Source organism: Colletes latitarsis, chromosome 7 (genome assembly GCF_051014445.1).
Source record: "Colletes latitarsis isolate SP2378_abdomen chromosome 7, iyColLati1, whole genome shotgun sequence".
Classification (NCBI taxonomy): Eukaryota; Metazoa; Arthropoda; class Insecta; order Hymenoptera; family Colletidae; genus Colletes; species Colletes latitarsis.
This window is the reverse complement of record NC_135140.1, coordinates 11,278,105-11,299,495: the sequence shown is the minus strand read 5'-3', so window position 1 is coordinate 11,299,495 and position 21,391 is coordinate 11,278,105. Positions and strand designations below refer to the sequence as shown.

The following is a 21,391-nucleotide window of genomic DNA, read 5'->3' as shown; positions in this document are numbered from 1 at the left end:
GCTTCTCCTCGTCCCTCCTTGTTCCCGATTCCAACGTCTTGACCTTATCCGCAGCCTCCTCGGGATCTTCATGGTGGTCGCGAGTCTCATGCGTGTATGGTGTTGCGCAGAGACGATCCGTTGGAAATGATCAATTTTTGCGTCGCCTGGGAGCCGGGTCATTTGTCACGTTACTTTGTACCACGTGGGGTTACCCGTAGCTCGTGGGATACCGCGATAGCTGCGCTCGAACCTCCACATATTAGCGCCTCCATTATCCGAACGCTCTCCCCTTAGAACCACCATAGAGTATTTATTTTTATCACCTTCAATACCCGATCAAAATTATTTTTCTAATTTCCTATCTAAATTTACTTCCCCTCGACGTCTCCCTACTTGGGAATTCATTTTTCTAATTTCATAGTGGTATCATATTTAGCAAGACTTAAAACTTTGATTTCTGATCATTGCAAACTACATAACCTACAATTTCTTTCATTTACTTTTGTAAAATCCTATCTAAATTTATTTCCCCTCGACATCTCTCAACTTGGGAATTCATTTTTCTAATTTCATAGTGGTATCATATTTAGCAAGACTTAAAACTTTGATTTCTGATCATTGTAAACTACATAACCTACAATTTGTTTCATTTATTTTTCTAATTTCCTATCTAAATTTATTTTCCCTCGACATCTCTCAACTTGGGAATTAATTTTTCTAATTTCATAGTGGTATCATATTTAGCAAGACTTAAAACTTTGATTTCAGATCATTGCAAACTACATAATCTACAATTTGTTTTATTTATTTTTGTAAAATCCTATCTAAATTTACTTCCCTCAACATATCTCAACTTGAGAATTAATTTTTCTAATTTCATAGTGGTATCATATTTAGCAAGACTTAAAACTTTGATTTCAGATCATTGCAAACTACATAACTTGCAATTTGTTTCATTTACTTTTGTAAAATCCTATCTAAATTTATTTTCTCTCGACATCTCTCAACTTGGGAATTCATTTTTCTAATTTCATAGTGGTATCATATTTAGCAAGACTTAAAACTTTGATTTCAGATCATTGCAAACTACATAACCTACAATTTCTTTCATTTACTTTTGTAAAATCGTATCTAAATTTATTTTCCCTCGACATATCTCAACTTGAGAATTAATTTTTCTAATTTCATAGTGGTATCATATTTAGCAAGATTTAAAACTTTGATTTCAGATCATTACAAACTACATAATCTACAATTTCTTTCATTTACTTTTGTAAAATCCTATCTAAATTTATTTCCCCTCGACATCTCTCAACTTGGGAATTAATTTTTCTAATTTCATAGTGGTATCATATTTAGCAAGACTTAAAACTTTGATTTCATATCATTGCAAACTACATAACCTACAATTTGTTTCATTTATTTTTCTAATTTCCTATCTAAATTTATTTTCCCTCGACATCTCTCAACTTGGGAATTCATTTTTCTAATTTCATAGTGGTATCATATTTAGCAAGACTTAAAACTTTGATTTCAGATCATTGCAAACTACATAACCTACAATTTCTTTCATTTACTTTTGTAAAATCGTATCTAAATTTATTTTCCCTCGACATATCTCAACTTGAGAATTAATTTTTCTAATTTCATAGTGGTATCATATTTAGCAAGATTTAAAACTTTGATTTCAGATCATTACAAACTACATAATCTACAATTTCTTTCATTTACTTTTGTAAAATCCTATCTAAATTTATTTCCCCTCGACATCTCTCAACTTGGGAATTAATTTTTCTAATTTCATAGTGGTATCATATTTAGCAAGACTTAAAACTTTGATTTCATATCATTGCAAACTACATAACCTACAATTTGTTTCATTTATTTTTCTAATTTCCTATCTAAATTTATTTTCCCTCGACATCTCTCAACTTGGGAATTAATTTTTCTAATTTTATAGTGGTATCATATTTAGCAAGACTTAAAACTTTGATTTCTGATCATTGCAAACTACATAACCTACAATTTGTTTTATTTATTTTTGTAAAATCCTATTTAAATTTACTTCCCTCAACATATCTCAACTTGAGAATTAATTTTTGTAATTCAATAGTGGTATCATATTCTGCAAGACTTAAAACTTTGATTTCTGATCATTACAAACTACATAACCTACAATTTGTTTCATTTATTTTTGTAAAATCCTATCTAAATTTACTTCCCTCAACATATCTCAACTTGAGAATTAATTTTTCTAATTTCATAGTGGTATCATATTTAGCAAGACTTAAAACTTTGATTTCTGATCATTGCAAACTACATAACCTAAAATTTTTCTTATTGTAACCCAGCTAAAATTGCACTTAGAAAGCCAGCCAAATTTCAATATATTATCAACAATGTTTCTCGTTATCTTTAATAAAAATTTAGTCGAAATTTGCCCGGTATCGAAAGTGTTAATAAATATTCTTCACATCATAGAATTTAATCCTGACTCTCTAAATTGAAAAATGAGAAATTGATCCAATTCTAAAATTTCTATTTTCACACACATTTTTTCAAATTGTGATATCATCTCCAACAACTTTCAATACCTAGTTCTATAAACATATCTTCTGGCTATAATAATTCTTATAATTCATCTATCACGTTCACACGAACATGTGTTTCTTCCTACAGTGAAATAAATGAACACGTAGAAGAGTATGACATATACGACATGCGAATGTTAATACAAAAGAACGTCTTTTTACGCTGCCAAACTATAATTCTGATCATCTCGATCTTTCCAAAACTAATATTATGCCCATTTTCCAACATAAAATCTCGTTTCGTTTATCCAGAATGAACGTATATTTGAAGATAATTCGAATCGAAACGGTCTCACGACCGGTGCCCTCCACTTGTAAGAGTTAAAATATATTTGAACGAAAACGGATCGCCGTTTGGAATATTCCTTTCCCGATTCGGTGTTTATCCCCGGTGATTTTAATTCAGGTCAAATTCCTCGCCGTCTTAACACGTTACGCATGTATGTACGGCCCTCTGTCGCGCTCCTTTTCTCTCTTCTTAAATCTTATCCGCGCACAGTTGAGACCTTTCAGGGTGGTCGTAAATCTCAACCCTTTTCCATGCGCATTTACATCTGGCTGTACGCGCGGTGGACAGAGCAAAAAGAAGGAAAGCTCATCTGTAAGCTTATCCACGCTATCGTGTACGCCGTGGACGTTCTTCTTATTTTCCAACCGGTTGGGAAACGTTCGAGGGACCTGTGTTTTTACCGGTTTCGAGGTAAAATTTCGAGAAGTCGGAAGCCAGGGTGGTACGACTCGCCGATGCTCGGATCGATCGTAAAATTATAACATCGCGGTGAATCGGTTCCCAAATTCTCATCGATTCTTTCCCCAGGCTGGTAATCTACTAGGAACCGTTTCCTTTTTACGACGATAATATCTTTTACTTAGATTCTATAGAAAGAGAAAGTAACCCATTACTTTTGCAATGTTTCTTTGAACGATTTACACGATCGAGTTCTGTTTTTAATTTTATAACCAGGAAATGGAATTTTAGGAACTCGAGTAATAATATTCAAGTGACCATGTACGAATATTAAATTATTCAAGTAGTCTATTTTTAACAATCGAATACGTTCTCTTAATCTCTTCAAGGATACAACACATACGTGTACTTTTACCACGTGTTTTAAATATTGCAACATTGCATACATTCACGAACATCGTGAATAAATATTCATTATTAGATTTACCAATATAACACATCTTTCCAAGATTAATATATGTTATAGGTCAATGACGGATCGAACTTTTAATTCGAGTAAAATAATTAATTCTTCAAGAGATTTTGTGTCGAAATATTTTGAACAAAATTGAAAAGTTTTTCGATGGACTGAAAACATAATACAACAATGCAAAAGTCCATTTGTTATGTATTTTTCCATCCTCTTTGATAATAAATTTCTAATTAATTAAGTATCAAATTTAATATAGAATAGTATTAAGTTTCTTACGTTTGAATCTCCCGCCATTCGTTCACGATTTCGCGCGCGTTAATTCAATGGCAAATTATTCACAGAAACGTGTACGTGCTACTATGAGTTTGTTCAATTTGAGTTTTAAATGTTTAAGTTTTACAAACGAATATTCTCAGGTATTGTTTTTATAATAATAATTATCTTTCGCGAAAACCTAACGTAAAAATTCTTTTTCTAATCAAATTAAAAAATAAATGTTCTTATGTGTCTACAGAATTATTTACTAGTGATAATATATAAAATACGTTACGTTCAGATTTTTGTTTCTTTTTTCAAAAAAATGGTATGGGAAGACCCTTCGTCCATCTTAATAGAATCGTTATAGATTAAATTTCATTGCACGTTATAAGAATAGAAGAAACACATGCATCAGCTATAGCTATACCCCGGTAACCACACTTGCGCTTGCATAATACTTTGAGATTTAAATATAGCATCTAAAATCATAGGCCACGCTCGAAGTCCTCTTATATAAACCTTTAAATAATCTTCATTGCCGGCCATATTTCATTTGTGGCATTTATTTCTCTCCTTAATAAGCCTCCGAGGGATTCTAACGTATTTCACGATGTGCATTAGAAAACAGATTGCAGAACGATTTATCGCCAAGTAGATACGCAATTTGACAACCACTGGTACAGTATTTCATACTTGACTCGTAATAATAATTTATGTCGATCGCACAGGTTCGTTGTCCCTAGTTATATTTCAAGAACATATTTGTATTATATACGTCTATATATTTCAGAAATATGTAATTCATTAAGAATTAATGTATTTCCCCTGCAAACTTTGAGTATTTTCAAACTGTAACAAGTAGTGCATTATCACACATTGTATTTGAGGTTAGGTTTCCCTCTCGTTCTCTACGGTCGAGCCTGTCTTTACTAATTTTAATATTATAGCATAGATTTAACAATTACGTTCGTAATATTTCTTACAAAGGAATGATTTCATCGAATTCAATTAATAATTTCCTCCAAGTTCTTATCTTTTCCAAAATTTTCCTAACAACGATCAAATTAAGAATTTTATGTAGCTACTAAAAATTTGAATTTCGACAGTTACTTTTTACCAAAATCATCCGCAGATCCCCCGCAAAAATGTCTAAATACCCACAATTTAAATTTCATTCGTACATATCCCAAGTTCGATTTGTGTTGCCACCATGAAACTTAATTACGTTTCTCGCCGTAGCGGCGCCACTGTGGCGCGCAGGGCTGAAAAGACAAAAGTTAAACGGTTTTTCCCCGAGAGCACCGGACAGGACAACTCCAGCGTAGGAATCGCGTGGCGAAGAAAATTCTCGAGCGAGTTTCGCGGTGAAACGATCGAAACGGATCGCGGCGGGTGGCTCGAGGAGAACGAGCGGGCTTAGAAATAAACGAGGGAGGAAAAAGCGCGCAGCGTGGCGCTTCGTGGAACAATATTGCGACAGGCGTCAGATTTAGGAGCGAGCTGGAAGGAGTGACGGGAGAGATGGTGCGCCGAAATTTATCGAACATCTCTCGACGGTTCGCCGATAAGACGTCGGGGGTTCCCGGCCCCTCGAGCGCCGCGCTGAAACGACGCATTCGCGACGAGAGAGGCGAGGAGCCAGCGCGCCGACTCGATGGTTTCGGCCTCGGAAATCTGGGCGGAGTTTCGAGCTACCGAGAAGAACACGCGCCGCCCAACTTCGTCTCCTGTTCGTCCTTCCGTGCTCAACATTCCCCTCCGTCGTGCCGCCGTCCGCGACGGGGCTTCCCAGCCTCGACAGGGGCATCTTCCGCGGCGCAAACGCGCCACCGCGTCGACTATTTAATTTCAGACCGACGCGACCGACGGTGGGGGGCAGACACTGGCCACGGCCGTATCGATGCTCGCCGTTTCTGATGCTCTTTGTTTCCTTTCTGACGATTACGAGCAGACCGGGGACCGTTCGAATAATTTAACCCCCGTGTCAACGACCGGTAAGGCAGTTCTGCGTTGAACCCTGCCTGGGTGCAAAAATCACCAACCTCATTAATGTAACCCTCTGTAGCCGTGACTATCGTATAGTATACTCGATATCTACTGTTATATTTTATGTAAAACTGTTTAAGATGTCATATTTTTTGGGGCCTTTTGAATAATTTAATCCCTGTGGCAACGACTAGTAAGGCAGTTCTGTGTTGAACCCTGTCTGGGTGCAAAAATCACCAACCTCGTTAATGTAACCCCCCGTAACCGTGACTATCGAGTAAGATGTTAAATATCTAGTGTTATATTTTATATAAAACTGTTTAAAATGTCATATTTGTGGGACCTTTTGAATAATTTAACCCCTGTGGCAACGACCAGTAAGGCAGTTCTGCGTTGAACCCCGTCTCGGTGCAAAAATCACCAACCTCATTAATGTAACCCCCCGTAACCGTGACTATCGAGTAAGATGTTAAATATCTAGTGTTATATTTTATATAAAACTGTTTAAAATGTTATATTTGTGGGACCTTTTGAATAATTTAACCCCTGTGGCAACGACCAGTAAGGCAGTTCTGCGTTGAATCCTGTCTGGGGAAAAAAATCACCAACCTTATTAGTGGCAACCCTTTGTAAGTGTGACTATCGTGTAGTATACTCGATATCTACTGTTATATTTTATGTAAAACTGTTTAAGATGTCATATTTTTTGGGATCTTTCGAATAATTTAACCCCTATGTAGACAGCTGGTAAGGCAGTTCTGTGTTATTCCCTATCTGGGGGCAAAAATTACCAACCTCATTAATGTAACCCTCCGTAACCGTGACTATCGAGTAAGATATTAAATATCTACTGTTATATTTTATGTCAAATTGATCAAATGTCATATTCTTCTGACCTTTTGAATAGAATGATTTGAATGAATGATTTTAATCCCTATATCGAAAATTGGTAAGGTGATCCTGTGTTATTCCCTATTTGGGTGCAAAAATCACCAACCTTATTAGTGGCATCCCTTTGTAAGCGTGATTATCGAGTAGTATATTCAATATCTACCGTTATATTTTCTATAAATCTGCTCAAGATGTCATATTTTTTGGGACCTTTTGAATAATTTAACCCCTATGTCGACAACTGGTAAGGCGGCTCTGTGTTATTCCCTGTCTGAGTGCAAAAATCACAAACTTCATTAATGTAACCCTCTGTAGCCGTGACTATCGTGTAGTATACTCGATATCTACTGTTATATTTTATGTAAAACTGTTTAAGATGTCATATTTGTGGGACCTTTCGAATAATTTAACCCCTATGTAGACAACTGGTAAGGCAGCTCTGTGTTATTCCCTGTCTGAGTGCAAAAATCACCAACCTCATTAATGTAACCCTCCGTAATCGTGACTATCGAGTAAGATATTAAATATTTACTGTTATATTTTATGTAAAATTGATCAAATGTCATATTCTTCTGACCTTTTGAATAGAATGATTTGAATGAATGATTTTAATCCCTATATCGAAAATTGGTAAGGTGATCCTGTGTTATTCCCTATCTGGGGCAAAAATCACCAACCATAATATTTGCAACCCTTTGTAAGTGTGACTATCGTGTAGTATACTCGATATCTACCGTTATATTTTCTATAAAACTGCTCAAGATGTCATATTTTTTGGATCTTTCGAATAATTTAACCCCTATGTCAACGACCAGTAATGCAGACCTGTGTTATTCCCTATCTGGGGGCAAAAATCACCAACCTCATTAATGTAACCCTCTGTAGCCGTGACTATCGAGTAAGATATTAAATATCTACTGTTATATTTTATGTAAAATTGATCAAATGTCATATTCTTCTGACCTTTTGAATAGAATGATTTGAATGAATGATTTTAATCCCTATATCGAAAATCGGTAAGGCAATCCTGTGTTATTCCCTATTTGCGTGCAAAAATCACCAACCTTATTAGTGGCAACCCTTTGTAAGCATGATTATCGACTCATATGCTCAGTATCTATTACATTTTAAGTAAAATTGTTCAAGATGTCACGTTTCTGAGACCTTTTGAATAATTTAACCCCTATGTCAACAACTGGTGAGACAATCCTGTGTTATTCCCAGTCCAGGTACAAAAATCGCAAACCTTATTAGTGCAACCCCTTATAAGCGTGATTATTGAGTCATATACCCATTATCTACTATTATATTTTATGTAACACTGTGTATAAGGCAGAAACCTCATCCAAGACAATATTGAAAGTAGTTTTGTTAGCATTTGAAAGTTTTCGAAGATGTCAGCCTCCTCTGTTGCATATCAACAGACCATCTTGGACAATTTATAATTTTCTTGAACTAGGTACAGTAACTTGAGAATATCAAAGCACTGATAAGATGAAGTCAATATGGAACATTCTTTAGTTATTTTAGATAGAAACCTCATCCAAAGCAATATTAAGAGTACTCCTGTTACCATTTGATCATATGCCCTGTATCAACTGTCATATTTTATGTAAAATTGTTCAAAGTTAAATTGTGGAGTGAAAATTCCTTTTGATGGAAGAAGCAATACCAACAAAATTCGACATTCGTTCTTTAATTAGTGTAATATACTGACAGTTCTTCACTTTTAATTTTGAGCGAAATGTCCTTTCGAAGGGAGAGCAATACCAATAAAATGGAAACTTTTCTCATCAATTATTATGATCGTTATTATTCTATCTACCGGATGAAATTTTTACACTTTTATTTTTACGTTTGGTATGTTCGTGTAAACGATACAACCGTATTTGATGCAAAAATTGATTCCCACAGAAATTATAAGATCCTTCTCGTCGTTATTGAGTGAAATAATTGAAATTATCGTTAATATAATGTTTTAATCAGCAACGTCAAGAGGAATCCAATAATTGCTCCGCGCACCAGAAAGTTATACGTACATATCTAGAAATTTTCAGATACTATCAAGACAATTTACTACCATTTAATTCCACGTTTATGGTAGTAATTTAATGCCCTTCAGTCTATTAAATACATGTTCCTTTTAATTTTATTGTCGGAATCGGAACGACAAAAATACATGGTTAAAACGAACTCATCCTGACTACCTTTCGAGATCTATCTATATTTACTTAAAAATCCTGCTATTTCTTGCGACACTTTACTTCTTTAATACTAGATTCACGAAACCTGCCATTTTGACGCGTTTCACATTCCACTCTTCTTACAGAACTCGTAAATATTATTTGTTAGCAGTTTATGTTCAACTTGATCAACGTAATTTAAAAACAAATACACGGAATTAATGTTCGTAAATCTAGCGTTAATGACATGTGCAAATAAATGAAAAAAATCAGAGATACGCGTTATATTCGAAACGTAGTGTACTAGAAAAAGATATTTTACAAAGTCGATTAAATTTAGTTTTACACGATCGTTTGCACCCCGAATATAAGAATTGTAAGAGTGAATCGAATTTGCTCGACGATGGGGCTCTTTGGCGTCGCTGTTCCCTTTTACGCGCGAAAGCTTATCGATATCCACTCGCTGAAATCTCGACTTCCCCGCTTTTTTGTACGCGTCTCCACTCCTGAAACAAAAGATGATGACTGTAATTTTCGCGTGAAGTGTCTGCAGTGGCGGCGCACGTGACGCGACGCCATCCTCCATTAAGAACCGCTTCACCGAGGGATTTTACATGCGCGAATTGCAACAATAGTCACACTTTTGCATGACCTTTTATCCTGTCACAAAAGCATTACAACTATATTATTAACCGATTGTAATTTCTACAAGATGAACCACGCAACTTAAGGAGGTATTGCTGCCTAGACTGTCAATTTCACGGCCCTTTTTGTGATTTTTTTTTTAATGATAGGTAGGCTGTTTTGTACTGAGACTTTGTAGATATATTTATTCATCTTATAAGCATGTACAGTATTTTTTTCATGGAAAAATATTAAAAATCGTGGGAATTATAACTTCTTATTTAATGGCTCTTTTGGAAAAGGTGCTCCAATAGCTTCCAGGATTCCAGATAATTTGAAACAAAGGGGGTTGAAGTATCTTCATAAGGAAGGTTGTAGTTATAGCAAAATCCTGATAAATAAAGAAATGGCGACGCTTCAAGTTTCGAATTTCTATTTGTTAATCGTTCTCTTGTCTTTAGCGTATTAAAAAAAATAGTGAAACTCAATATTTTTTTAAATCTCTAGTTCCAGCTATAAAGACGTGTCTGCTGAATATTCTCTCCAAATTTGAAGTCAATCGGTCTGCTAGATCTTGAAATATCATATAAGCCAGTTTAAATGCGTTTTTTTAAACAAGGTGCTATAACTCTCGCAATTTTTAATATTTTTTGATGGAAAAAATACTGCACATACCTATAAGACGAATAAACATTTCTGCAAAATGTCAGTACAAAACAACCTACCTGTCGTTAAAAAAAAAATCACAAAGAAAGGCCAAAGAAATGACAGCCTAGACAGCAATACTCCCTTAATCAAATTAATTTATACTATTACAAATGAACCGTTCGAAAAGTTTTTCAAATGATTCTATTAAATTTTATGCAAATTACTTTCTTGCTGGAAATTTTAAAGAATTTTTTAGATTTGAAGAAAAGGGTATTCGTTACGATGCTTGGAAAACCAAAAGAATAAATTAGTTCCTTTTCTCTAAATGTAATGCTCGTAACAAATTACTGGGAAACCAATTACTGGTCGAATAAAAAATTAGAAAAAGTATAATTTGTTGGATCGAAGGAACGTCGTAAATAAATCGTAACGAGTTCATTTTTGTAGTCTATCGTTTATTTTGCTCTTTTGGAGCCTACGCGACGGCCATTTTGTAAATCGGTGGCTCTCGAAGGGTAGACCAGTCGACCAGTACTGAGAATTGCAAGATCAGTTGACTGGAAATGGCGCTGACGTTGCCACGAAGGCCTCACCGCTAACGTAACGCGTATTTTATTCATTTTATCCATTATTGTGACCGATTTGTTTAGGTTTCGCCTGTACCGAATCGCTCGCGTAATCGTCAGATCCATCACTATGGAACCGTTAGTTTATCGTCGAAATCTAGCTAATGAATCATGACAAAAACGGAGAAAAGCTCGTTGAACTTAATCGACAGCGCAATCTGATTACCCCGTGACTGGTAAACCTCATTCGTAATTTATCGAGCGACATTCAATGCATTAACATTGATCTCGACGCTAATACGTGACTAATACGCAACGAATGGATGACTTGTTATGATCGATTCATCGAATAAACGAAACGAGCATCGATATCATCGATAATGTTGTCTATATATCTACTTGTCGGTCCAATACAATAGCTATTATCGTATATTTTATCATTTTTCCGAACATTTAAACGGTCAGTGAAATACTCAAACAGTATCGAGATCACCTGTAAACCCCACAGAGCTCTTTTAATTATTTTTATAACGTCGATACTTTTCTGTTTAATATAAATTATAACGAGGATGCAGACCTAGCAAGAGACAAAGTCGTTAATTTTTTCTTTCGTATCGTGAAAATTAATCGGTAAATTACTCGATATCGAATAATAAATACTGTACTCGATATCGTACGAAAAGAATTTATTAACGCGTGCAAATGTATTTTATTTTTCAAATTTACGGGCTCGAGATAAAGTCTGCGTACGTAAGGGAACCTCTTCTTTTTTCTTTTCCAGAAAGCACAACTTCGCATTGCGTGGGTTGCGGCGGACGAATCCACGATCAGTGGATCTTACGAGTTGCGCCAGATTTGGAGTGGCACGCCGCTTGTTTGAAGTGCACGGAGTGCCAGCAGTTTTTGGACGAGAATTGCACCTGCTTCGTGCGGGATGGGAAAACTTACTGTAAACGGGATTACGTCAGGTAATGAATTATTCAATGTGTTAAAGGTGACAGTGTCGAAATCGGGGAAAAGTTTCAGCATTGCACGCTTTCGCGAGCAATCCGATAAATATATTAAATAAAAAAGAGAGAAAGGGGAATTAAAATAACGAGAAATTGGTTCAAGAGTGGTACGAGATTCTCTAAAAAATTTTAGAAACCAATTATCCATAAAGAATAGGAACAGTTTTTAAAACGCTGCTTTACCGAGCCTTCCTCTTTATTTGGCGAAACGTGTTTATCTTATAATTCGCGCGCAAAGAAAATTAAAAGAAGGGCGTACGCCTCGCGAGATCTTTGGTGGAAAAAGTAAAAAAAAAAAAAGTAAAAAAGAGGACAGGACCGAGTGCACTATGGTAATTAATGCAAAACTGGTAGCATTCTCGAACGACACGCGATACGGTCTTTTCGGTACGCGTTCGCAAACGGTGAGATTCCAGGCAAATAAAAACAGAAAAAAAAAAAGGGTTTCGGGCGAGGGAGAGAGACAGGGAGGGAGCCGAAGAAAGTAAGAACTGACAGACCGTTTCTTCGGAGTATTTTTATCTGAGATATACTGAGCAGAAGCTGCAGCCCGCTTGGAGAAATGCATCCGCAACAAAAAGTGCAGTTCACACGTGGTTGCTTCGAACGGACGGAATCGAACGGAGAATTAATGTCTCCGGCTTCACAGTGACGCACAGCGAGGACTATTACATACTAAACATACTGAAATCACGTTTTTAAACATTGTTCCTGTGACGAGAAATTTCATTAACATACGCAAACGCTGCTGGACGCCATTATAAGTCGATGAATGGTAATAAACGTAAACTTCTAACTGCACTCTGGATTATAAAATGACAAATAGAATTATTTATGCTACTGCTATAAAATTTCAATGGTATCGATGATAGAGTTAAATGAGGCTTTAAAAATGTAAATAATGGGCGCGTGACTGTCTGAGTTAGGTAAATGTTAATAAACATAAACTTCAAACTGCACTCTGGATTATAAAATAATAAATAGAATTATGTATACTACTGCTATAAAATTTCAATGGTATCGATGATAGAGTTAAATGAGGCTTTAAAAATGTAAATAATGGGCGCATGACTGTCTGTGTTAAGTCTGGGTTAGGTAAATGTTAATAAACGTAAACTTCAAACTGTACTCTGGATTATAAAATAATAAATAGAATTATTTATGTTACTACTTTAAAATTTCAGTGGTATCGATGATAGAGTTAAATGAGGCTTTAAAAATGTAAATAATGGGCGCGTGACTGTCTGCGTTAAGTCTGGGTTAGGTAAATGTTAATAAATGTAAACTTCAAACTGTATTCTGGATTATAAAATGACAAATAGAATTATTTATGCTACTACTATAAAATTTCAATGGAATCGATGATAGAGTTAAATGAGACTTTAAAAATGTAAATACTGAGTTAATTTTACAGTTTGAAATTGTTAATTATTACGTAATATCGTTATTAAGCTTCGTCATTGCTCAGGTTTTAGAATATATAATCAAATATGTACAAAGATAAAATATTCTCTAGTAAATGAACCTGTAAGAGGCGAGGTGAAGCTGAGAAGACGCCATTAAAATATCTAACCTCGCAAAATATTATTCCGTTATAACATCGAAATATTATTTCGGAGTATTAATTCCGTTCTTACTCGAGTTTCAGACTATACACGCAAACATGTGTACAAATAAAATATCAGCACGTAAATGCATAAGAGACGAGATGCAGCTAAAAACGCCATTACAAAAGCTAACCTCGCGCAAAGTATCGCGCATGTGTGTCACCGCGAAATTCGAAAGGGTCGAAAACAGCGGTAAAGTTTCTATTCGAATGTAGAATTAAGTAAGCACCGACGTAAAACGCGAATAATATAAAGAAATAGTAGATTCCGCGTCATTTGCAACGTAATATCGATGAGAGAGTCAAATGAGACTTTAAAAATGTAAAGAATGGGCAAGCGACTCCACAGTCGCTCGAGAAGGTTAATTTTACAGTTTGAAATTGTTAATTATTACGTAATATCGTTATTAAGCTTCGTCATTGCTCAGGTTTTAGAATATATAATCAAATATCTACAAAGATAAAATATTCTCTAGTAAATGAACCTGTAAGAGGCGAGGTGAAGCTGAGAAGACGCCATTAAAAAATCTAACCTCGCAAAATATTATTCCGTTATAACATCGAAATATTATTTCGGAGTATTAATTCCGTTCTTACTCGAGTTTCAGACTATACACGCAAACATGTGTACAAATAAAATATCAGCACGTAAATGCATAAGAGACGAGATGCAGCTAAAAACGCCATTGCAAAAGCTAACCTCGCGCAAAGTATCACGCATGTGTGTCACCGCGAAATTCGAAAGGGTCGAAAACAGCGGTAAAGTTTCTATTCGAACGTGGAATTAAGTAACCACCCACGTAAAACGCGAATAATATAAAGAAATAGTAGATTCCGCGCCATTTGCAACGCAATTCGGAACGAGTGGTGTCTTCGAAAAGAAAGACGAGACTTTTTAACTGGCAGCATTGATCGGGGAATCCACCCCCTCACCCCCCTTCCCCCTTCTATCCCGGCAACCTGCGCCAAATATTTTTCTCTGCCGGGGACAGGCGGTTTATTTGCATTGATCCATCGGACGTCGAAATGCCTCCGAAACGAAGAAGAAGACTGGCGTATCCGGTCGACACGGATTTGCCAGGCCTCGAGAGACACCGATGACGCGTGTTTGTTGTTACTATCGCCTTGTTCGAAAAGTCGAAACAACCGGGGCAAAATGTTCCCTTCTGGGTGTTCCCTCGCGTAAAGTTTTGGTGCTCCCATTGCGTTCCAACCGAGGAGAGAGGTTTCGAAAGTTGAGGGAATAAAATTATTTCAAACGATTACTCGAATCGCGAGGCGATGAAATCTAACATGCAGTAAAGTTACGATTGTATGTGGCATACTTACCCCCGACTATTATTCGGTAAACGTTAAGAATTCACAAGCAGTATGCATCCAGCAGTGAAGTCGAATAAAGCGTGGGAATTTTATATATTCTAGTTTTTATTAATGTATTGTATTACTACATTAACAGTGGTTGTGTTTATTCAAAATGAAAAACTAATTTTTAAGAAAAATCGACAGAGGGTAGGTGCAGACATTTTTCGATGAATTTAAAGAATTTCAAATCGTTACAGAAAAATTATTTTTAGCTGCACGGGTCAATTGCAATCGTTTTTGGTGAATAGATGTACCTTCGAAATCCTACGCACTTTCGAGAAAAAAATTCGAGAAGGTGTTGAACTTTTCGATAAAATTAAAAAATTTCAAATCGTTCTAAAAAAATTATTTTTAGTTGCAGGGGTCGATTACAATCATTTTTGGTCAACAGACATACCCCCGAATTCCTGCGCATTTTCGAGAAAAAAATTCCTTACCGAAAATATAATTACTGGTCAGAAATCATAGCCCAAAATTTCATGCAAATGTTTAAAACGTCATAACTCCTGAACGGATTGGACGATTTTAAAGTTTAAAAAAGCAAACTACGCGTATTTTAGTGTAGAATATGTAGAAATTGCAAAAATATTGGAAAAATTGTTCCTTGATCTCGCAAAATCAGAAAAACCCCATAAAAATGATTCATTTTTCAAACAGCCATAACTCCTACAATAGTGAATATATTTCAATGAAACTTTTTTCTAAAGTAGAGCTCATGGATACCTACAAAAAAGTATTAAACAACTTTTCTGTAAGGCGTCAAACAAAAGTACTAAAAATGAAAAACGAATTTTTAAGAAAAATCGTCAAGGGTAGGTGCCTAAATTTTTCGACAAAAAAAAAATATTTCAAATCGTTCTAAAAAAATTATTTTTAGCTAGGGGGGTCAATTACAATAATTTTTGATGAATAGATATACCCCCGAATTCCTACCCACTTTCGAGAAAAAAATTTGAAAACGTGTGAAATTTTTCGACAAAATTAAAAAATTTCAAATCGTTCCAGAAAAATTATTTTTAGTTGCAGGGGTCAATTACAATCATTTTTGGTGAATAGACATACTCTCGAAATCCTACGCACTTTCGAGAAAAAAATTCGTTACCGAAAATATAATTTCTGATCAGAAATGCTTCCTCGAATTTTCATACAAATGTTTAAAAGATCATAACTCCTGAACGGATTGGACGATTTTAATGTTTAAAAAGGCAAACGACGCGTATTTTAGTGTAGAATATTTATAAATTCTAACAATATTGATAAAGTTGTTCTTTGACCCCATAAAGTGAGAAAAACCATATAAAAGTGGTCCAATTTTCAAACGACCATAACTCCTACAATAGTGAACGTATCTCAATGAAATTTAGTATGGAAGTATAGTTCATGGGTACCTATAAAAAAGTACTAAACAACTTTTCTGTAGGGCGCCAAACAAAATTATTAAAAATGAAAATCGAATTTTTAAGAAAAATCGACAAGGAAGTAAATGCAGAAACTTTTCGACAAATTTGAAAAATTTCAAATCATTCTGAAAAAATAATTTTTGATTGTGGGTGTAAATTACAATCATTTTTGTGGGGCTAAAATAATTTTGGAACGACCGTTTTAAATTTCTTGCGAGTTTCCTTGCAATTGTGAAATTTATTTTTCTGTCGTTTTTCGGTGAAACTGTACAAAACGGGAACGTTAAGAATTATCTTTTGCGAGTTTCTGTATTACAATTTCAGTTTACACATTTGATATAATGAGAATTATTACTATTTGTTTGAGAAAGTTATTAAGGTACGAGGTATGCGACGAGTTGGAGGTAAAATGCTGCCGTTGCGGCCTAACTTCAAATGTCATAACAGCCAAGGTGTCGAACAATAGCGTCAGAAATACCAACGCCAACACTGTGTCAATTATTAATTGCTAAGTATGATTTATCGTTATTGTTACCTCGTGTTTCTTCATTTTTACTTGCATAGCGAGTATTCCTTTCGTTCGATCCTAAAAGATGATTAAACGAGCGTGTTGCATTGTATTATAGCTGAAGAGAGACTGAAATGTTAACTATTTCGATTATTTGTCATTTAAACACCGTAATGTAATTAGTCGAGTAACTGTTAGTCGAGTGACTGCCTCCGACGTGAATTCTGTACCGCATGAAACTTTATTATTAATAAAATTAGGTAATTTTGAGGCCGCTCGGCTAATGAATGCAATTTACCTCGATCGGAGAAACCGAGACACAATTAGCTTAAAAACCGATAATTAACTGCCCCATTCAACGTGTAAGCTAAATTTCACGGAAACGTGCGAACACGTGTAAGACAACGTAAATTGCTACGATTAATTCACTTACGAATAAAGAGAGTTTACCGCGGTTCCATCTCGAATGGAAATAACTCAGCTATTCTATTATTACTTGAGATTTTATATCGTTCTTAGAACATCTATAAAACTTTAATTTAATGCTTGTTCGAGGTCGAAGATATTTCAAGATTAGAAATCTGAAACATAAAGCATATATTAGTTTACTTATTTATGTCCACGAGTGCTTGCTATTTAAAAGAGAAAATTATATTTGCTACGAGACTTCCTCAGAAATCTCCATACCAGAGGCTGCGAAATAAACAAAAATTCAAACTCGAAATTGACCCATGACATCTATTAGCGTCGTGTTACCTCGCGAAAAAAGTTTAATTATGATTATTTATTCAGAACTCGAACGGTGACCTCCGTGCACACGATATTCGAAATACGTTAAAAATTAAATATGCACGGCGATATCGGCGAAGAAGCTAAACGCGATTAAGTGTTTTTTTTCTTCTGATTACCAGACTGTCCGATCGGGGGGGGGGGGGGGCAGATATTATCGACGAGCCGCGATCGAAAATCCGATTACCGACCGAATCGATCGATAATGAAATTTGTTCCAGGCTGTTCGGCACGAAGTGCGACAAGTGCAGCGAGTGCTTCAGCAAGGACGACTACGTAATGAGAGCGAAGAGCAAGATTTATCACATAAAGTGCTTCCGATGTTCGGCGTGCATGAGGCAGCTAGTACCTGGCGACGAATTTGCCTTGAGACAGGATGGTCTTTTCTGCAGACACGATCACGACGTTCTCGAGGGCGGGAAGCTCTGTTCGGGAGCTGGCGGTGTTCCTGGGAACGAGAACAACAACAACGCGTCCCTCATGAACAACAACCACCATCTGCATCCCAACGACGGCTCGATATCAGGTAAACGGACCATTTTGTTCGCTGGTACCTTCGTTAACCGTTTGAGTGCCACGTGTCTTTGCTGTTTTCCCGTCCAAAAGTGCCAAGCGGCGCGATATCGCTTGTCTTATTCCCTCTCCAAGAATGCCAAGGAGCGCTATTGCGCTGTTTTCAGATTTATACAGTAGCTGTAATTGTTTCAATTCATTGTTGTTCTGCCATCTTTCTGAGCGTAAGTACAGATTTATCAGCGTCTGGGTTGCGTCATATAATATAAGAATATAATTTAAATATTTTATTGCATATACAGGGTGTTCGGCCACCCTTGGGAAAAATTTTAATGGTGGACTCTAAAGGCCAAAATAAAACGAAAATCAAGAATACCAATTTGTTGATGGAGGCTTCGTTAAAAAGTTATTAACAATTACATTCAAAAATTTCAAATCGTCCTGGAAAAATTATTTTCGGTTGCGAGGGTCAATTAGAATCATTTTTGGTGAATAGACATACCCTCGAAATTCTACCCACTTTCTAGAAAAAAATTCGAGAAAGTGTGAAATTTTTCGACGGGGGAAAAAATTTTCATATCGTTCTAAAAAAATTATATTTAATTACAGGGGTCAATTACAAGCATTTTTGGTCATTACACATACCCCCGAATTCCTATGCACTTTCGAGAAAAAAATTCCTTACCGAAAATCTAATTAGATGACTACGAAAAAAAAGAATTTCAAATCATTTTCGAAAAATTATTTTCGGTTACGGGGGTTAATTACAATCATTTTTGGTGAATAGACATACCCTCGAAATTCTACCCACTTTCTAGAAAAAAATTCGAGAAAGTGTGAAATTTTTCGACGGGGGAAAAAATTTTCATATCGTTCTAAAAAAATTATATTTAATTACAGGGGTCAATTACAAGCATTTTTGGTCATTACACATACCCCCGAATTCCTATGCACTTTCGAGAAAAAAATTCCTTACCGAAAATCTAATTAGATGACTACGAAAAAAAAGAATTTCAAATCATTTTCGAAAAATTATTTTCGGTTACGGGGGTTAATTACAATCATTTTTGGTGAATAGACATACCCTCGAAATTCTACCCACTTTCTAGAAAAAAATTCGAGAAGGTGTGAAATTTTTCGACAGGGAAAAAAATTTTCAAATCGTTCTGGAAAAATTATTTTCGGTTGCGGGGGTCAATTGCAATAATTTTTGGTAAATAGACATACCCCCGAAATCCTGCGCATTTTCGAGAAAAAAATTCGGAACTGGCGGAACTTTAAACGTTAATAACTTTTTAACAAAGCCTCCATCAACAAATTGGTATTCTTGATTTTCGTTTTATTTTGGCTTCTAGAATCCCCCATTAAAATTTTTCCCAGGAGTGGCCGAACACCCTGTATAAAAGGTATGTACAGTAAAATTTTCACTATTTTTTTGTATTCTACAGTATAATTTTTTTATATTTTTATTTGATGCCCCTTCAGCAATTAAATGCCTTCTAAACGTAAAACGAGCAATATAATAGAGGATTCGAATTACGATAGCGATGATAGTGAAGTTATTATTTTTAAAAGAAGAAGGATTAATGTTATCGACGATTCTGTTTCTGACAATAATATTCCTAATACTGGAGACATTTCAAAATATATCATGGTTACGGAAAATGAATACATTGACCAAGGCAATTCATTTCAATTCATTGAAATGTCGGGACCGCGATGCCGTTTATCTAATAGAGCCAAACCGATTGAATATTTTAATCCTTTTTTCACAAATTCTCTTTGGGCAATGATGGTTGAGGAAACAAACAAATATGCAGAAGAAATATTATCAAAATCCATAAGAACTGATAACTCTAGAATGGTAAATTGGTATCCTGTCACTATCCTGGAACTGAAGGCATTTGTAGCCGTACTATTGGAAATGGGGATAACAAATAGACCAACAATATATTCATATTGGACTGAAAGTTCTAGAGCAATTCCTTGGTTTAAGAAGATGTTCTCAAGGAACAGATTTCAAAATATTTTAAGATGTTTTCATATCGTTGATAATAAAAAATGTTTTCCACCGGGGCACGAAAAATATGATCCATGTGCTAAATTCAATCCGATTGTTGAGCACGCCAATCGGATCTTTCAAACATATTACACTCCACACAAAATGTTATCTATCGATGAGTCTTTAGTGGGAACACTGTGTCACTCCAGTATTACACAATATTTACCCAACAAGAAGCATCATAAATGGGGTATTAAGTTTTGGATGTTATGTGATGCAATATCAAAATATTGTGTAGCATTTTATTGTTATAAAGGTGCACAATCAAAGAATTCGTAAAATGGGCTTGGTTATGACGTTGTAACAAAATTATTGCAAGATGCTGATTGTTTAGATAAAGGATATCACGTATATGTTGACAATTATTTTACAAGCACTGCGTTAGCCAAATTTTTACATTCAAAAAATACTTACATAACGGGAACAATCAGGAGAAATAGGAAAGATATCCCCAAGGAAGCTAAGGAATTAAAAGTTGGAGAAACGAAATATTTTCGCAATGCCGAGGTACTTCTATGCGCACATCGTGAAAAAAAGAGTTCAAAGAACCCCGTTTTGTTAATTTCTACAGAGGCATTGGCAGCGAATGTAACATTAATTCAAAATCGCTATGGAAGAGAAAGACAAAAAACAAAACCACAGATTATCAATTCATATAATAATTATATGGGTTGGTGTAGACGAATCGGACAAAATGTTATATACCTATCTGGACGAACGTCGTACAGTGAAGTATTGGAAAAAAGTGACCTTCAATATATTTACAAGAATGGTATTAAATTCGTATTTGTTGTACAAGGAAACTGTGGGAAGAGAAGCAATGTCACGACTTCAATATATATCGAATATTATTTCGGAAATAGAACATGAATGGTTAGGAACAAGGGGAAATGAATTAAACATAAGGGGGAAAAAGGTATACGGACTAGAAAAACTACCAGGACGCAACTTGAGGCGTTGCGTAGTTTGCAGTACAAAAAACAGTACTATAAAAAGGTCTAGACTAATTTGTGTAGAATGTAAAAAAGGTTTGCATGCATTATGCTTTGACAAGCATATTTGTGCATTTTAATTATATATTATATATAATATATTATAACTGAAATTAAAATTCGTTCTTTTACTAGTATCATTCATTACTTTTACCTAAAATGGAGTGGTAACCGTAAAGTCGCGCACTGTTCGAGAGACAGAGGGGAAGCGCAAAATCGCTCCGTGGCACTCAAACGGTTAAACTTCATTCGACGCGTTC

The 21,391-nt window shown here is 35.4% G+C and overlaps 1 protein-coding gene across 2 annotated transcripts in view; it reads left to right on the top strand.

Moving 5' to 3' along the window:
- The window catches only part of Tup (LIM1_Isl and LIM2_Isl domain-containing protein tup), a 75,731-nt gene that overhangs the window by 43,015 nt on the left and 11,325 nt on the right, over positions 1 to 21,391 (top strand). For both annotated transcript variants that reach the window (XM_076768921.1, XM_076768920.1), the window contains exons 2-3: positions 11,671 to 11,857; positions 17,786 to 18,090. In XM_076768921.1, the coding sequence (XP_076625036.1) occupies positions 11,671 to 11,857; positions 17,786 to 18,090 (492 nt within the window). The remainder of the gene's footprint in view (positions 1 to 11,670; positions 11,858 to 17,785; positions 18,091 to 21,391) is intronic.